Source organism: Mustela lutreola, chromosome 6, assembly GCF_030435805.1.
Source record: "Mustela lutreola isolate mMusLut2 chromosome 6, mMusLut2.pri, whole genome shotgun sequence".
In the NCBI taxonomy this organism is placed as follows: Eukaryota; Metazoa; Chordata; class Mammalia; order Carnivora; family Mustelidae; genus Mustela; species Mustela lutreola.
The window spans coordinates 64,101,306-64,119,949 of NC_081295.1; the positions used below are offsets into that span (position 1 = coordinate 64,101,306).

The following is an 18,644-nucleotide window of genomic DNA, read 5'->3' on the forward strand; positions in this document are numbered from 1 at the left end:
TTCCCACCTCCCTCCTATTTCTTTCTTTCTAAGCCTCTCTCTGCTGCTCTCTCTTGCTTTCCTTTTCCGCACTGCAAGAAGGCCAAAGGCAGCAACCTTTGGAGGGGCTCAGGGACCTAATGTCTCCTGAGAATGGGACAGGTTGACGCTTCCCACTCCTGCCTGGGCCTCAGTGTCCCTGCAGTTGAACAATGCCTTACCCTCATGCCGTTATAATGTTCGCAGAGTTCTTACTCCATGGGGGTGGGACGCATGTCCACTATTCCGGGTGTACCTCGATATGAGGCTGTTTGGGAAACATAGCCTTAGTATTTGGGTCTCTTTCTCTGACCATTTGTAAGCAGAAAACATCAAAATCTGTTCTTAAATAATTTATTTTTTTAATATTGACTTTTGTGAAAAGTTACACATATTTAGGAAAACTTAAAGGAATCCAACAGAACAAACAGCTCTCTATCAGGGACAACTAAATGTGCAAATTTCAAATGCTTTCTAAAATAAGTATAAATAATTCCATTTTTCACATTAAGAATGAAAATATTGATACACACAAAATATTAAAATATTGACTTTAGAAGAACTACATGAACACTGATGTTTATTTGAGATCTTTAGAAAATATGATTAAAATTTATGTTGAGGAAATAGCACTCGAGGTGGCAAACATGTCAGGTAATACAAGTAAAGGCTGTGTAGAGTTACAGATTACTGATATTTTCAGGTCATAAGTTCCAGACCCCCCCCCCCAAAAAAAAAAATAAATGGCAGCCTTTACCTCTGGGGACAATGTGTTTCCCCCTTTTTTTTCTTATAACAAGTATGACAGCAACACAGAGCAAACAGAGAAACTGCAGGCCAAGGACAAAAAGAAATTTCCTTATGCTCATGGTCACAGGGTTTTGCTGTCCCAGCGCAAAGGTGCCACTGGATGTGCGGTTGCTACCGGGACAGAGAGTTCAAACACAGCAAATAAAACTATCATTAAAGGTCACATCGTCCCAGTGACCTTCTCCAATCTCATCCCATTCGTTCCTAATTTTATCTCTAAAGAGGTAGGATATTCAAGGCATCTGTTTACTGCGGAAAGCAGTTACTTTTTTTAATTAATTTATTTTTTTTCATTTGGCTAGCAAGAGCCTCTAACCCAAGTTTCATCAAGAAAAGCATGAGCTTTTAATGAATATACCTTTGGTGCAATTCCTTCTTTCTTAGGGAAGACAACCACAGTACATCAAAGAGACCAAATCCCCAAGGCACTCAGGTACTCGCCCAAAAGAGGACTGACTATGAATACGCTATTTCAAGAAGACACTACAGCAGACACTTTACCCAGGGCAGAAGAAACATCTTCATTTAAATAAACCTGAAGTTTGAAATAAAATAAATAAAGTGAATTATATAGACAATATACTTCACCACAATAAAAAAAATTCCCTCATACATAATATAAGGGTACATTATATATGTACACATTTTCATGCACACCTCAAGCTAACTTCTTTAGAAGTGAAGACAGTGATAACCAAGAGAGGCACACATCTTCCCACTAGAATGTTCTGATTTCTTCCAAGGTGCATACTGTAAAGAGCAGCTGGTTTGCTCTTCAGCGTGAACTGATTCCATCTCAGCAGCCTCAGAGCCACAGTCTGTGGACAGCTCGGTGTCTGCCCTGCTGTGTCCGCGGGAAATGGACGAGGCGGGGAGGGAAAGACCACTCACCACTGACACTGAATTTGTCCGTTCTCCCTGAGCTTCCTGAACTTGAGGGCCTGTGGGTGCGGCGAGTCAGCTCCGTGGCTCCAAGCCCGGCCCGGGTGGGGCGGTGCGGGGGGGGGGGGGGGACGGCCTGGGATCCCCAACCCACCTGACCGAGCTTTTTCTCCCTTTTCTCCTGAGAAGATGATGTAGTCCCACCACACATTCCGAGTCCACGCAGTCCCTGCCCTTCCGCGTGGCAGGCGAGGTGGCGGGGGAAGAGCAGCAGCCCATCCGCCGCCCGTCACTGGCCTTGCTCTCGTTCCAAGGCCACTTGCGCAGGCTGGCCGCGACCGCGACCCGAGCTTCTCTTTGCTCCCCTGCTTGAAGCCGCCCGCAGCTTGCTGCGGCTAGCACCATTGCCTGCTGAGGCTTGAGGTCCCCGGGGCCCCTCCGCACCCCTCAGCCGTACAGCTGCTTGAACTGGAAGCACTCGTTGCAGTAGCCGCTACATTTGGCGTTGCCGAAGTGATCGCAGGCGGGGGCCCGGCAGCGCTGTTTGGGGGCCTCCTCGGGAACCGGCTCGGCCCGGTGGGCCCCCGCGCCCACGCGCTGGCCGAGGTGCTGGCACTCCATGCACAGCTCCTCGCTGCGGCACGCCAGGATGTTCTTGCAGGAGGCCCGGGCACACTTGGGCCTGGAGGCGCTCGCCGTGCTTCGAGTCGCGTCTCTGCGCTGGCTCGTTCTCTGAATGGAAAGAGCAGAGAGAACTGTTGGCCAGTTGCTCAGGGAGAGCACCAGGTAATCTCCTCTGCCTGCACGGGTGTTACCAAGAACTCTGTGGGGTGGAGAGCCACCGCCTGACCCAGGGAGCTGCACGTGCTGTCTGGGACTGGATGCTCGCCAAAGACGCCTCCTCCCAGTCCCGTGAGAGCACACTGAGTGCAACCAAGGAGCACCTGACCTGGAGGCCTGCGAAGGCTGGCCCAGCTAGCCTCCGCTTGTGTTAGTGAGAAGCTGGCCTTCCCCAGACAGACTCCCTACCATGCTGTAAACAACAGGAGAGGCAACCATCAGCCTAAGGTGGCTTTTCTCCTGTGCCACTGTGTGCAGGCATGTGGGCTACTCTGCCTGCTCCTCCTGTCTCCTGATAAAGGACTACTTGCCAAAGTCTGCTGGCCACTCAGATCCCTGTGCTGCTACAAATCAAAAAGTCTCTGTTTGGCATCAGGCTTTTTAGAGACTTTAAGAGGTTTTATTCTATGGCTGATTCGATTTACTTTCTAAATGAATTCTATAGTACAGTTAGGCCACGAAAATCAAGTGCAGTACCTACTGCACTTCCAACCCTGGGGGCTACAGGAACTTCTCCCCCCACCAAAACCCCCCCCCCCAAGGTTCTTCCCCGGAACTTGGCAGGGAGGAAAGTCCGCTGTCTCAGTGGGAAGAAGTGGCTCCAGTGAGGAGAGCTGGCCCCATGGGGGAGGGGAAGTACCTCAAAATGTCTCACCAGTTGCTCTTCGGTCCTTTTGGCTTCGTGAAATCTCTGACTCTGAGCTTCGATGAAACACTTTTGACAGTATCCTTCAAACACGGTGCTTCCCAGGGTGCCACATTCCCTTCCCAGGCAGGGGACAGCATTCTGGAACCTGGGGGTCGTGGGACTGGCTTTCGTGGAGGCAGGGACAAAATCTGAAAGAGAGTTGGAGCTCATCAGTGCTACAGGTGGTCTCCAAGCAGAGAGAGAGAGAGAGAGAGAGACTGCCAGGTTCTGGATATAGGTTAGGGCACCCTGGGCTGTGCATACATGAGCACGGCCTTTTCTAAATTCAGTCAAAGAAAAAAAAGGATAATAATGCCATTATGGAAACATCTTTGACTTTACAGACCGTTCATTTTTGAACGTGCTGCACAGGCCAGGCATGGTAACAGAACAGAGACACTAACTGCCCATCGGTCCTTCTTCAAACGAGAGGTTTCTAAAACCAACTGCATTTTCTCAGGGTCAGCGGAGACTTCCCTCTCTTCAGCTACTGCCCATCAACTCTGGACTTCTATTACATCTACATGTCCAAAGAAGTCTTGTTTAAACTCTGCCTCACAAATGCCAGATGCTAAATGACCATGTGAAATAAAATTCTATGAACTCTACCTAGGAGGGGCTGTAGGACTTTGGAAAGTGGTTTTCTGTGTCTTTTGCCTCCAAGTGACCATCTCTCTGAGCCAGCTGCACTCTCCCCCGCCGCCCAGAGGGGCTGCTTTCTGGCAGCTCCGGAGCAAAACTGCTTCTAGCCCAGGGGTTTAGAAACGGGGCTTAGGAAATCCGTCAGTTCACTCACGTTTGTTTTCTCTGTACTCGATGAAACACAGCGTGCAGAAGCCTTTGTTTTCTGGAGTCCCGAAATACATGCAGCCAGCTTTTCTGCACTTGCTGGTCCCCGTCCTGTCCCCTGGAGTCCGTGTGGCCTGAGAGAGGCAGCCGGAGGGAGCCTCGGTCCCGGCTCTATGGCAAGAATGTGTGGAGAGACTCTGGACGAGCTGTGAGGGGTCTGACTTGGACCTCTGGTGACAGGAAGGAGGGACGCTGGAGCTGAGGCCCGAGGAGGGCTCTGCTGTAGTCCTTTTGAAGCAAGTACTGCAGATCCCATTAAACGTCCTGGTGACGTCCTGCAGGCAGGCTCGGCACTTACCGGGGTCCAAGTGCCTCGTGCTGTCCGAGGGGTGGCCCGCGCCCAGCTGCCGAGCGTTGTGGCAGCGCTCACAAAATCCATTGTGCTGCACGTTCAGTGTGAAAGGGCAGCCAGGGCTCCTGCACTTCATAGCGGTGGTCTCGCTGAACAGAAAGAGACTGGGCGCCGTTGGAGGGGCCGAACGAGGCCCCCCGGCTGGCTCTTCGGGGCTCCAGCCCATGGGCTCATAGGCCTCGCCCCGGGAGGGCCCAAGAGCCATACCAGGGAGCACCTCGGGGCCTGGCTTGGAGTGCAGCTTTGAGGGTTTGCTTTGGGTCTTTTGCCGCCTCTCTGAGCACTCGTGGCACAGAGGCTGGGTGTTCACGGACATGAAGAAAGGACAGTTGGGTGTTTCACATTTTACGTCCATGAGCGAAAGCTGGGGAACGGAAGGTTCCAAAGGATTCTGAGCATGTATCTCTCTCCGTTCCTGCTCATTGTTCTCCTGCCATTTCTTGTACTCATGCTGGACAAGCTCAAAGTAATCATTTACCAGATTTATTTCTTTGGGTAAGTTGGCTTCATCTAGCCTAAAGACCAAAAAGAAAAATATGAGACTACACACAAACATGGATACACACAGAATTCTACATCATGAGCTCAGAGGCCAAACTCCTACAATGTGCATTATGGCAATAACTTGATAACCACTCACTGACATGCAGGCCAATGATCATGAGTCTACACTTCCAGCAGAGCACAGTCTAATACTGCTAAGGAGATTTCATTTTTTTTCAAGAACCACAGTCTTATTTAATCAATCTTGGTCCACTCCAAATTACTGATAATTCTAAAGAAAGGGCTATTCTGGGGACGCTGTTACATTTGACTCTTTTAAAAATTCACTTTTACTTTTTAACTTCTCTGATGTCAAACATCTAGTAAAACATCATATAGCATGTTCATTTGGGACTAGTCTATGTTATAACTCAAACTACTTTGGGACATCGTCGCCTGTATTTTGGTGTTATTAATCTTAAACTGGCAGCTGGTGTCTATCAGCACGGACTGCCCTGCACAGTGACCAAGCAGTGGACATACCCCCAGGTGCTGTCCACTCACTTCCAAGCCTCTATCATGTGTCTGCCTCCCCCTATGGTGTATTTCAAGTCCTAACAAATAGGCATCTCTCCAACATAAAGCCAGTGTTTAAGATCTGGACACCCGCACTGCATGTCCTCTGGGTCTTGCCTCCACTTCCTATGGGGCAAAAATCATATGCATGCCCACATAAAGATGATCCACAACCCGACTGTGTCTGAGAAGTCTGTCCTTACCAAGAAGCCAAGAGAAAAAGGAGTCTGTTTCCAAGAATTTTCACTTGCTAGCCTATTACTAGGGCAATTAAATAAAACACAACAAAACTATCCTTGGTTCAAGAGACTTTAAAGCCACCATCTTGACTGTCAGTATCCAGCTATGCAGGAAAGTGACCATGGAGAAATTACTCATTCCCATGTGAAACCCAAGTTGGTATGGCCTCCTGTCATCCTCTCTGACTATATACACCACACTTGGATCTCTTGCACATTGGAGGAAACCGGCTTCAAATAACTTTACGGTTGAGCTCTGGGATGGCCTCAGCTTCTGTGGCGGAAGTAAAAGCAGCTGAAAATGACAAAGGACAGAGCTAAGGATAAACTCTTACTTTGCGGCATTGATCAAATGGGTGGTGCCGTGGTCCCAGCCTTGGACGGGGATTTCGATCACCATCAAATACTCTTTCAAGAGCTTCTCCTTCATCTCGTTTTCAGGATCTGTCAAAAAGTGAACTTTTAAGTCTTCAAATCTTCCTCGCTCTCTGTTAACAAGTGGAACAGCTCGGATTTCTGAGGGAAAGAAGCAACATATAAGTGACACATGATTCTACTAAATGAGATTATGTGTAAGGCTGCATATATAATGGTCACATTTCACAAACACGGAAAAAATATAAAAAAGGGGAGAAAAGTATCATCTAGTCACAATCAAATGCAGATGGGGAAACAAACTACACTAAACTTCAACATAAAATGCTTTGTATGTTCTGGAAGCTCAGAGAATATTAGGCAGCCTGGAAGCAGTGGAACTCATTGGGTAAATCATCACACTTCCGAACCACACTGATCTGAGTCCGAGTCCTGGCTTTGCCCCTGTCAAGCTCTGTGATATCAGGGAAGTTACTGAACTTCTCTGAGCTTCAGGCATCTCTGTAAAACAAGGCTTCCAGTGCTTACGGTCCATAGGGGCGCTGTGAGGATGAAATGAGATGAAATAAATGTCTACATTTATCCTCTAAAGCACTTCGCACACTGCCTCTTCCACGGGAAGCTATCCTAGTAATGGCTAACCTGATAGACACTGACTCTGGGCCAGGGCTCTGTGGGCCTCACTCTGTCATATGTCAAAGGGCGGTGGTCATGTCACAGACCTCCTCCTTGCAGCTAAGCTGTGGGAAGTGCTTTCCAAGCCATACACAAAGATGGCGGGATTACTGCCACGGCATTACTGTTGCTAACCAGGCACGTGACGGAACACTGTATTCACATGCAAATAATAAACATAAATGAGGCTCTTGCCAGAGGGCCCCAAAGAGCCCAGCGGTCAGTGGGAACAGGGCGTCTCACTATCTAGCAGCAGTTACAAATGTGAATCCATGCTGTGTTCTCACCAGGTCCGCTGTCCTTCAGGGTCACCAGGGGTACAAAGTGCTGGCTGTCATAGCCGAGAATGATGGGGTATCGGTAGCACTCCTGGGCTGGCCAGTGGAGAGGCAGGTAAATCCCGCCCACCTTCAAGGGAGCGAAATTGGAACCCGATTCCAAACTTCTCAGCATTTTGTCTGTTTAGGGAAAGAGCAAGAGAAATAAGGCCCTCAGGTGATTTTCATTAAATTCCCTTCAGCTATTATTGCTGGTGACCCTGGTAGCCTGAGATAGGCTCAGTTTTTCTGAAGAGCTAACAGAAGCCGACCAGTTCTCGAATACAAATAAGCAACCTGCAGCTCTCACCTGAGATGACAATGATTGGTCTTCTGAGGATGTTGCAAAGGACAAATATGTGTATTTCTTCCAGTGAGTTATACTGAAGTCCACCTCGGGCCACGGGTGAGTCTGTGGATGCCATTTTGATTAGGCTATCCCATTCATCAGTCCAATTCTAGGAAGTGGGTAAAGGGGAAATTGGGAGTGAATGAACTACGCATTAAAAAGTCAGTCGGACTTTGCTCTACAATTATTCATTTATATAACCTGGCTTGCTTTTCCCCTTTCTGGAAATCATCATTTGAGTGATCACCCTTTTTTTCCCCAGTTTGGTTTTCTTCCTTTACTTTCCACTAGAAGGCCAACTTAGAAGTGGAGGAGGATGGGGACAGCACCTGATTTCAAAAAAATCCCTGATGAGGCATAACACCAAAGCCCCTTATCCAAATGTTCACAAAAATTCCAAGCCTGTGACTGAGAATGGTGAGCCCCACGTCTGAATTTGAGTGGCAGGCTCGGTAAAGCATGCAAAGGGCAATCAGATGGGAAAGCAACCAAAACACCACAGGAAAGGCCAAGTAGCCCTTCTGCTAAAAAGAGATCCACAGCTGGGAATCTGCTGCCTGGAAACCTCCCAGCAGTGACAAAAGCCTCCCGTTCATCCCACAGGAGGTTTCGGGTATTTTCCATGGACTGCGCTCTGCTTAGCCAAGTTCACGTGACCTAGGAAGTCATATGGTCCTCGAGAGTGGGGGCTGGCCCGAGAGGCACTTCACCCACCATGGAGCTCTATCGATAGATATTTATGGGGGAACAAAACATACCCGAGTGTCGTAGCAAAGCCCCGTTTCCACAAATTCCTGGGATTTAAGAGACTCCAGCTGCCAGCGGAATTTAAAGTTGCGTGTATCGGTCTCCTTGAGAGTGCTGAAGAGAGCCTTCCTCAGGACCAGGTCTGTGTCCTGAACACCCCACATATACTGAGAAGCAGCGTGCATGAGGCAGTTTCCATCACCTGGGGAAGAAGCCATACACATCAAAGGCCTAGCAAAAGTTTTTAGAATGCACTAGCCCTGCTGCTAGTACAGGGGACCCAGTAGGGACATGTGAGAAATGCAAACGGTTTAATTTCTTATTCCAACAGCCAACTGAGAACATTTCACAAGGGGATGACAGCTTTAGGGAAAAAAAATCACTCTTTCCACTCTTAATTTTAACGTTGGACAGAACAAAGGGGCCAGGAACTGATTATCAGGGGACCTTGGTTCTAGCCTGGCTTGCCCTAACTGGTTTAGGTGTGACCTTGGGGAAAATTCCTCAGCTTTTGAGTGTTGCTTTTTTTTTCTTCTTTGTGATATGAGGGTATTGGGTTATGATCTCTAAAGTCTGTCCCGTTCTAGCATTCCTTGATGTTTTGGCTAAGACCCTGGCACTATTACTCCGTGGCTCTAGAGAGAACATATGGGGTATGGTGCACAAACCAGGAAGCTGGCTTGGCTCCGCTTACTAGACAGGGACGGTCTGGCTATGACTCAGTGGTAAATGACTTGACCATTCCACTGAGGCCTCTGGGGCCTGGGAGTTTCCTCTCCTGGTTTATCAAGTGGGATCGAGAACACCGCATTACCTCCTCAGCCTGCCTTTGAGCATTGTGAGAAACAGGTCTAATTTTACTCCATGAATTTGTTACTTTCACAGGCCAAAACCCACAATTCAAGAGGCTGCCCTTGTGTCTAACCTCCAAACAATAAACATTTGGGAGGAATGTTTAATATCAAAAAAGTCTACTCCTTAGTAACTCGTGGCCAAGTGCACCGCTGCTTTTACGAACAGTTCAACTGTTTTCTTACATTACTCTACAAGTAGGGCTATCGTTTTCTGAAGCTTTTAGCAAATCTTAAGTACACTCAAACTGTAAAAAGCAAAAACAAAACAACAAAGAAAACCCCTCAAGCATATATACCCATCTACAACTCCTATCCCTGCAATTCATACATAGGGAAAAACGAGCTAAGTAAGTATTCACAAGAATGAACAAAACAGATCGCTTAGCCTTTTGTCTTGGCAGAAGTGTGGCAACGATTGCATTCTGTTGAAATTTCCCCTTTGCAAAATCTAGAGCAAAGATAAGGCTTTTTTTCTTCTTCTTGTGCTTACTTTCAGTTCTTTATTGAGATGCACCCGTACAAAATTCCCTAAGCAACATCTGGAATTCCCCAGTGCTAAGTTATTTGACTAGCAATTGAGCAACAGCTATTGTACTTTTTGTTCTGGTGTGTAGACATTTAAACTGCGAAGGGCGCCCTGGACTTTCCAAGTGGGTGTGGTCAGGGTGAGCTGGAATAGTGCTACTCATTATACAAGTGAAATCGCGGCAGCCAATAGACGCTGGAATTTTTCACTTGAAGTTTCAATTTTATGCCACCTACTCCCTTCCTCATTCACCGCAGTCTCATATCCTCAAATGCAAACTTGTGAATCACCCCCTCCCCAAAGAGACCACTGACTTTGTACAACCCTCCTGAGGGGCTGGGGGTTTAAAAAAAAAAAAAAAAAAAAAGGTGCTTAATAAAAGCCAGAGAGTAAAAGTCGCTTTGTCTATCCTCCCCAATATCTTCTCTTCCTTTTCCAGAATTTTAAGGAATTTTCTTGAAAGTGGGGAAATAAGAAGATCTGAGTCCCACATTCCTATTTCCCTGAAAATGTTATCAAAACGCATTTGCTTTTGTAGCTTTATTTGTAGCATGAATCCTTGTAGACTTTAATGACATACCTTTGCAAAACAAGAATTTACTATTTGTATTCATTATTTTCTCAAGGAGTAAGTTCAACCTAAAATGTCAGTTAATTCTGTTAATGATAAGAAGGTTTTCCTCTTCCTACCACATTTCTCGTTTGGCAGAATCTCTCTGTTTCCAACTCTCCCAGAGTTCACTCCATTCCTTTTTTGTAACAAAATGGGAAAGAGCTAAAACCACAAACTGTCAGGAATATAAACCCCTTGATGATGACTTAACATAATTACCCACTTCTACGCATCACTTGATTTAAGGCCAAGAAAAATGTAAACATTAGCTCTCCCCAGTTTTCATTCTACCTTTGTTTCTAAGAATCTGGGCTTCAAAAGTAGAGGCAAGATGTTCAAGTAATGCACCAGAACCAACTGCCCTCACTGAACACCACAAAATACCTATCTTCAGGCACTCCACGCTGCCCAAATCAAAAATGGCCAAAGTGAATGTACCAACTAAGTTAATTAATATTCTCACCCTCTCATTGTCAAAAAGGATTTCTGTGCTTGGATGTATTAATTTGATCAAGGTGATCTTAAAGAAGGATGGTTACTTATATAAGAACCTGATTCCTGCCCTCATCTAGACTATAAGCATGTAACTGATCATGGACAGTCTACTTGCTTCTTGTAATAATCAGCGACATTATAATGCAGGATTTTGTATCTACCTGAAACAGTGTGCTTGGATGTGGCCATGATGCACACACTCTTGCTCGAAGGAAACAATCAAAAGGCAAAACAGTAAAGTTTAGAACAGGAAACAGCTATTAGTGGTAAAGGGCCATTGAGCAGATCCACACAGATAGCAAGAAATTCAGAACTAGGAATCCCTAAACATAATGAAGTAAAGCTGTAAAGTTTGTGCTAAAAATCTCAAGTATCTTTCCACTTCATGTCATGGGACCAAAACCAACAGAACCTAGGTAAGGGAGAGAGAGGCAGGCAACAGCCATTCACTGGTTAACCCACAAAATGCCATCAGTTCAAGTCGTGTAAGGTCATCATTTCGAGCATCTTCTAATGACAGTGGGAAACAATAGTAATACTAGTTTTCACACCATGCTTTCCTTTTGAACTTAAAGCCTTTTAATGTTTCCATTACTGGCCAGGAAAGGGTATTTTACAAATGATTATACAAACAGCCACAAAAATTAGACACCCAAGTCCCTCAATGGGAGGCATGGTATTTTGGAATACATTCTTCAAGTCTCAGTGCCTCTGCTCTCTAATACACACAATTACAAAATATCCTTCGTAAAAATATTGGCAAAACCAACTTGTTTTTAATCACATGTCTTTCAGAGAGTATTCTATATTAAGGGGTCTGTGCTCTCCAGAGACTTGAATTTGGGCCAGCGCTATCAGAATTGAATGAATGGGGACCCAGCACGGTGGGAGCCAAGCCTTAGACAAATCTTACCATTTGTTTTCAGTGCCACCAGCTTCCTGACTTCTCGACACCAGTTGAGCTTCTTCTGGCTTTCGAGGGAGGCCTGGATGTTTCTGTCAATGAGAGCTTTGTGGATGATCTCCCGAAACTGTGGACAAAACTGGCAAATTCTGAACATTTCTAGTGTGTATCGGTGCATGGATTTAAAATGGTGAATGATCCCATTGGTAGGCTTAAATATATCTTCCGGAGTTCTCTCTCGTATCTTCACAGCTTTCCGCATGTTGCTCAAATACAAAGCCTGGGGAAGGAGCTGTTCAGCCATTGTGCTCTGCGATACCTGAAGAGGAGGGGGAGAAAAACCCATTCCGTTAGTCCGCCTTTGATACCACTCCTATATACCTGCCTGCAGGAAACCCCAGCGTTTGATCTTGTCATTACCCTAATCTGTAGGCAAAAGATCTTAGTCACCTCTACTCCCAGGATACTAGCTGGCCCCCAAGATTAACTCACACTGGACTGTTTTAAGTTACATCACTTTTAAAGATTAGTCTAAACAAGAGAAGGAAGGCGGAGAGTGGGTCCTGAGGAGGAGGGGAATAACCCGCGTTTTTAGTAACGTTTGTCAGGGAGCCAAGCCTCTCTGTCAGCAACAGGTACTGCACCTCATCACCGGCAAGCTCCCCTAGCATTCTCATGGCACCCTGACGCCACAGCCACTGGGTCTTTGGAGCCCTGAATGCCAGTGAAGGACACAAGGCAGCCTGGGCAAGTCTGTAACTCCTCCCCTAAGACCATGGTTCAGCAGTCCTTGCTCTCTGGCAGTTCCTTGATTTTTCCTTCAAGCCCTCCCTCCCTATACTACAAAAAAAAATGCTTTGTGAAAAACCTTGCAATTTTACGTTGTTACCTAGGCTTCTGATTAGAGTTTCCTCTTCAGTCCCAAGGAGAAGTATTTATAAAGAGCTCATTTGCAAAATATATTACAATATTTATAAAGGTGAAAAAAGCCTATTTCCAGTAAAATGCTTTGCAATTTTAAGAGCAAATAGTAAGTCTTTTGGAACCCTCTCTGTTAACTTTACAACATCAGAATAAGAAATAGAATTGTAATGTTAAGAGAAGGATAAATTTCACACTTCCAAGAACAGGCATTAGAGTTCTACTATTCCAACGCAACTGCCAACCACATTTATTATTATCCGCCAGGGACCAACACTCAGATGCATTTCCCACCCTGTCTTCGTGCTGAAATCTTCAAGCATAATCCACTGGTGGAAAGAAATCAACGTCTGGAAGCAGGCAAGGAAAGATGGCCAGGAACACTCAGGACAAATGAAGGAAGCTGAGGGCAAAACCCAGCATCTACAACCCATCCCAACAGCCTGGGTTGTTGTGAATTGACACAACATGGTATCCTCGCAGTTTGGGGTTGTGTGGAAAGCCAGCTGTCATTCACAAGCCTCAGCAGGGTGCCTCAGCATACATCTTGGTTTCCAAGATGAAGACAGAGATGGTTGCAGAGCATGAAGATATTCCCTAGGGAGTTTCATGATGATTGTTAATCTCGCTCCTGCATCATACTATTTACCAGGGCAAGCTTTTAGTTGAGGAAGACCTGAAACCTATGTAGAAGTGAGAAGAAACCTAGATTTTTAGGGAAGTCTTTCCTACGTGAGTCTAGGCTCTCTTAAAGCCATTGATGAAGCAGTTTAAATTCTTGCGGTCCACTCAAAGCAGAGAGGCTGGACTAGATGACCCCAAGGTTGCTTTCTGGTGATAGCTCTGGATCAGGATTCCTAATCTGATTGCCAGTGAGGCCTGGGAGACGTAATTCTCTGGGTCAGTTGATAATCTTTCCTTTGACGTCAGACATCCCCTGGAGGTGGAACTGGGCAAAATTAGAGCAGGACCATAAGCACAATGAAGGGATAAAAACATTACACCCACCTCCACTTCATGGCAGGGCCAAAGTCTCGCAATGTCATTCATTCATCTGTCCATCACTCAAAAAGCACTACCTGACCACCTACTAAAAGTAGAGTGCCATGTTTGATGCTGGGGCTAAAAAACCCAAGATGACCTTATTCCCTGTCTGCAGGCAAAGCCACAGAAGTACACGTTCCGCTCAGGTTCCACACCAGCCAAGGCAGACAGCTTTGCCAACGCGCCAGATCTTCCGACACCTGCCCCTCGCTATTCCCACAGCACCACCTCTGCGGCTGCAATGCCTGCTGCTCTCAGATGGGACGAGGCGGGAAGTAAAAAGATCACACAAGCTAGGTGTTGCTTTTTTGTTTTCCTGAGTCTTCTAATATTCTCTTCTCACTCTAAGACCTTCCAGCCAAGACCTCAAATAGTGAGAGCTGTAAGCCATAACCAAGACATGCAAATGTCCCTACCAGATAGCCCACGGTCCTCTCATTCATAGGTTTGGCTTTGCACAGACTGTAAGAATTCCTTCAAAGAATCAAAACCCACCATCCAAATTCCCAGTTCTCCGATTTCCCTACATTTAAGATTAGGGAATAAATATTCCAGACCTATGATGGTAATGTCCTTACAGTTAAAGACAGACGCTATCACCCTTAACATTTCTTTTACATTTGTTACCTCACTGACTTTTTTAAAGATTTTATTTATTTATTTGACAGAGAGATCACAAACAGGCAGAGAGGCAGGCAGAGAGAGAGGAGGAAGCAGATTCCCTGCTGAGCAGAGAGCCCGATGCAGGGCTAGATCCCAGGACCCTGAGATCATGACCTGAGCTGAAGGCAACAGCTTAACCCACTGAGCCACCCAGACGCCCCCCTCACTGACTTTTTATGCACAAATGCCTCATCAAATTTTTGCAAAGGATCCCTCCGAAAATTCGAAAATTGTACAAAGAATCACAGAAATCAAAGCAGCCCCTTAGACAATGAGAACGCGGCAGTAAGCGGCTGCTCAACAATTAGGGACACAGGGGTTTTGGTTTAATCCACAATGGTCTTCCCAGATGCTGCCCTGAGTCCCTTGACCAGAGACCAGCTTTCTAAGGAAAGAAGATCAGAGGCAGGGAGAACTGAAAACAAAGCGATCTCCGAAGAGCTGAGCTCCTTCCTTACTTAATACCACTGCTTTCCTGAGAGGCCAGGTGGCAGGATGTGGGACAACCCGGGTTGACAAAGACTGTCTGACTGTGGGGCAGGGGCTGGGGCAGGGGCCTGCAGATCACTGTGAACTGGAGCAGCCGAAAAGCAGGCCGACGGCCCACTTTAACATGCACACTTCTCTTGCATGGCTGCCACTGAGGAGCTACACTGTCCCTGGACCCCACCCACCTCCCCGCACTTCACTCCCAGTGTCTGCAAGCTGTCCCCGGACAGGCGGGCTGGTGGAGTCCTCCACCCCCGCCCGGTTTCGTGGCCTTCCAGACATCCCGCGGGCGGTAGGGTGCTTCTGCACAATCTGGGAAGAAGCCATAGCGGTTCTGCAAGGTCTACGTGTCCAACAGCATCCAGAGCTCGATTTAAAAATACGAAAGGCACGAAAAAGAGCCAAACACCAAGGACCCCCCGACCTGGGAGTCCGGAGGCTACTCGCCAGGAGTCTGCTACAGCTTAAGTTCTTTGCAGTATTTAAAAGAAACAGTTGGCTGGACAGGATTCCAGAGCTGTCACCCCAACATCTGGCGCGGCGACCTCGACTCCTAGCATTTCAAAACTGACAGTGGGCACAAACGGCCAACAAACTCCCTTCCAGGACCGCTGCTGCCAAACCCATGCCAGGTAGACGGCGCCAGCCCGCGAGTCGCTGCCGATTACACACCCGCAGCCCCCGACCCCGCCGAGCCGTGGCAGACGGCAACGGGACGCGGCGGTTACCTGTCCCGGCCGCGCGTTCCTCTTCCGAAGTCCCAAGTCCAGGTCAGGGCAGGCGCGCGCCGCAGGCGGGGTTCGGGGCCGCGCGGAGGAGGCGCCCCATGGACGCCGGGGCTCGGCGCTCGCTCGCTGGCCCGGCCGGGGGTGGGGATGGCGCCCGCTGCCTCCCTCCGCCACCGCCGCCGCACTTCTCCCGGCGGCTGCTGTCACCGCTCCGCCCCCACGGGCTCCGAGCTCGCTGCACTTGGCCCGCTGCGAAGACTGCAGACTGCCAGTTCTCTTTTTCCCTTTCTGTTTTACCGCCGGCGGAGAGCGGGGATTTCCACCCGGGGACTTTCCAGTCACGTGACGCCCGGCCCGGCGCCGAGGGCCGCACGTCGCCGGCCGCCAGGGGGCGCAGAGGGCTCGGGAGGCTCCAGGGGTGCTGGAGGCGAGCGGCGCCCCGCCCCGCCCCGCGCGAGAAACTCCTGAGCCCCGCCCCCGGGTGTCCCCGCGTGAGTCACCTGGGCATTTCGGAAGCTGACCCAACGTCACATCCATGTGGAAATCGCGATGATGGGAACTGGAAATGAAATAGGTTCTTTTTTCTCAGCCGTTTTTCTGCAGAAAATCACCAACTGTGAAGAACAAGAAGGGAAATAATAAAGAAAGAATACCCTAAAAACCACCCGGGCGTCCGGGACCGCAGGGACCGCAGGCCTCAGATCGGGTTTGAAAAGCTGGGGCTGTGCACGTGATGAGCTCCTAAGGGAGAGCCCTACTCTGGGCCCGGGTGGGGATTTCGAGAAAAGAAAGAGGTCACGGGCCTTGGTCCCCAACCCAGTGGTCCTGCCACCCAGACCCCAGGCTGGTGAGGGTGACATCCTGAGGCCCCGCAGCCTTAATATTTGCAGGGACAAAACCAATCTTAGGTCAAGTTAAGAATCAGAGCAACTATGAACCCTGTCCTGCACTTAACTGATTTCCCATTCTCCATTTCTGCATACCAGGTGCCCAGGCGAAGCCATGTTCGGGTAGTTTCAGTTTAAAAAAGATTTCTAATCCATTACTATCCTTGCCATGTCCCCCTAAGATCCTATTTGGAGTTCTTTTATTCTTTTTATTTATTTATTTATGTGCTTATTTATTTATTTGTTAGAGAGGCAGGTGAAGGGAGAAGCAGGCTCTCCACTGAGCAGAGAGACTCATGCAGGGCTGGATCCCAGGACCTTGGGATCGTGATCTCAGCGGAAGCAGACACTTAACCGCTTAACTGATTGCCACCCAGGTGCCCTTAGGAGTTCTTTTAGACGACCTGACAATTAGTTCATTCCCAGGTGCTAAGGGCTGATAATACTTTTTATGCACTGGCCGCTCCACCCCTTATTAAATAGTGTGGTAACCAACCCACTGTTTTTATCCAGGGGACATCCTGTGGAAATAGGTGTCAGCCATCTGGGCAGTGGAGGTACCTGAACTGCAGAGGGAGAGGCAGGCACGTATGCTACCTAGCAGTGCCCCAGGCCCATTACTTAGGAGAGCTTAACTATACTTGTCAGACCATGTCTCTAGTTTGGGAATTAGAAAAATATGCTTTCCTCTCCAGTAAGGACCTGCAGAGACTGATGGGGGCTGGGAGGAGGGTGGCACTTTTTTGGCAAAGGGAGACTTAGAGAAGAGAGTCAGAGGTGGCCAAGTTTCCAAGGCTCCTGTTGGCCATTTGAAACGGATAGCTTGGATTTCGGACAACTCCAAGACCTCCTTGTATTTCTTCTTGTACCTGCCGGTATAAGCTTCCCATTCACAAATGTTTTTAGCTGCCAGCTCTACAACAATGGATAGTGAATATGATAACTGTAATGTTTATTAAGTCCTTACTATATGCTACTCTCCAGGCTAGGTGTTTGAAATGCACTCTGCCATTTGAATCTCCAAATAGCTCCACTTTGAAGCTGAAGAAATTGAAGTGTAAGAAGCTTAAACCATTTGCCCAAAGTCTACTTGATGACTCAGTGGCAGAGCTGTGATTGGAACTGGGCCTGTTTACTCTGAGCAAGGTAAATGCTTTTAGGTCTTAACTATTACTCTCTGAAAAGATCCTCCAAGATTTAAAATCTCAAGGCTCCTGTTTCTATCCTGGCCCCCAGCCTCACAAATGCATGGCGCTCATTTAGGCAAAGGGGGATGCTGGGCGGTGGTAGAATGTGGGCTTGGGAGCCAGATAGGCCTCGGTTCCATCCCCGGGAAACTTTCTGGTCTAATCGAGACGATAAAAGATGGTGTTTGTGAACCAGCAGCCTCAGAACACTCTCCCCTTGTGCTTTTAGAAACAGAATTTGCCTTCTCTGTCTCCTGGCTTTAGCTCTGGCCCCCCTAACAACTCCTGTAGCTTCCATTGCCCCACTGGGTCTACAGTGGGTTTGATGAGCTGGGAGTGCATCACAGGAGTAACAAGCCTGAAAGACCATGACTACCTCCGCCACTTCTGAGTATCCCAGGGTAACTGTTCTACCATCCTGCGAGCCAGGATTTGTGAGGAGTTAATAGCAGTCAGGTGCAAAACCCTCGGTTTTGATCTCTCTGCATTTTCCCCACAGTTCTTCTGCTAAAGTGATTGTCTCTGTTGGAGGAATCCTCAGTCCTGTCCTCTGCTAGTGTTTACTGTCCTTTTCTGTCCTCTAAGACAGGGCTCTGGCCATACTCATTTTCCCTTTCTAAAACTTAACACAAAGGCAAAACCAGTAAGGATTTTCTGGTAAATCAGAACGAAGAGTGGAGGAGGAACAGGAAGTTTCCCTATGGGTGTATGGGATAAACTTTGGAGAGACTGGTGGAATGAATCGAAATCAAAGAGATACAGAGTGCCTCAAAGACTTGTAAGGCACTTGAATCTCTGCGATAGTCTTTAGCAAGATGAAGAGAACTCTGCAAAGAGGAATGTATGCTTATTAACATCTAGTGGACACATAGGAGGAAAAAGCCTGTTTCTTTATTAGAGGAGAATTGAATTTTGACTATGTGGAGTGTTTGGAAGAATTCCTGAATGATGTCCCAGTCTCACTGTGATGACAGTGTTCTTGTGTCACAAACCACATAGAGTGAGCACACGTGACCTCTTGGAGTTCGTCCTTAGGACTAGGTCTGCAGTCTGTACGCATATACCACATAATGAAAAACATGTGCATCCCAAGCTATGGGTTGGGGGAGGGAGCAGGGGCAGGAGAAACCAGG

The 18,644-nt window shown here is 47.7% G+C and overlaps 1 protein-coding gene across 3 annotated transcripts; it reads right to left on the bottom strand.

The window, feature by feature from the left end:
* Nucleotides 1-356: 356 nt before the first annotated feature.
* Nucleotides 357-15,729, bottom strand: TNFAIP3 (TNF alpha induced protein 3). Of its 3 annotated transcripts, none has more exons than XM_059177446.1 (9): nucleotides 15,438-15,729; nucleotides 11,602-11,911; nucleotides 8,212-8,402; nucleotides 7,415-7,562; nucleotides 7,075-7,245; nucleotides 6,073-6,253; nucleotides 4,035-4,954; nucleotides 3,191-3,387; nucleotides 357-2,442 (listed from the first exon to the last, which is right to left on the bottom strand). In XM_059177446.1, the coding sequence occupies exons 2-9, from the start codon at nucleotides 11,894-11,896 to the stop codon at nucleotides 2,158-2,160; spliced, it is 2,388 nt and encodes a 795-aa protein (XP_059033429.1). In that variant the 5' UTR covers nucleotides 11,897-11,911; nucleotides 15,438-15,729; the 3' UTR covers nucleotides 357-2,157. The 3 variants fall into 3 exon arrangements, with proteins under 3 accessions (XP_059033429.1, XP_059033431.1, XP_059033430.1); XM_059177448.1 differs by having other exon boundaries at nucleotides 3,206-3,387; nucleotides 15,438-15,727; XM_059177447.1 differs by lacking the exon at nucleotides 15,438-15,729 and adding an exon at nucleotides 15,282-15,419.
* Nucleotides 15,730-18,644: the final 2,915 nt, after the last annotated feature.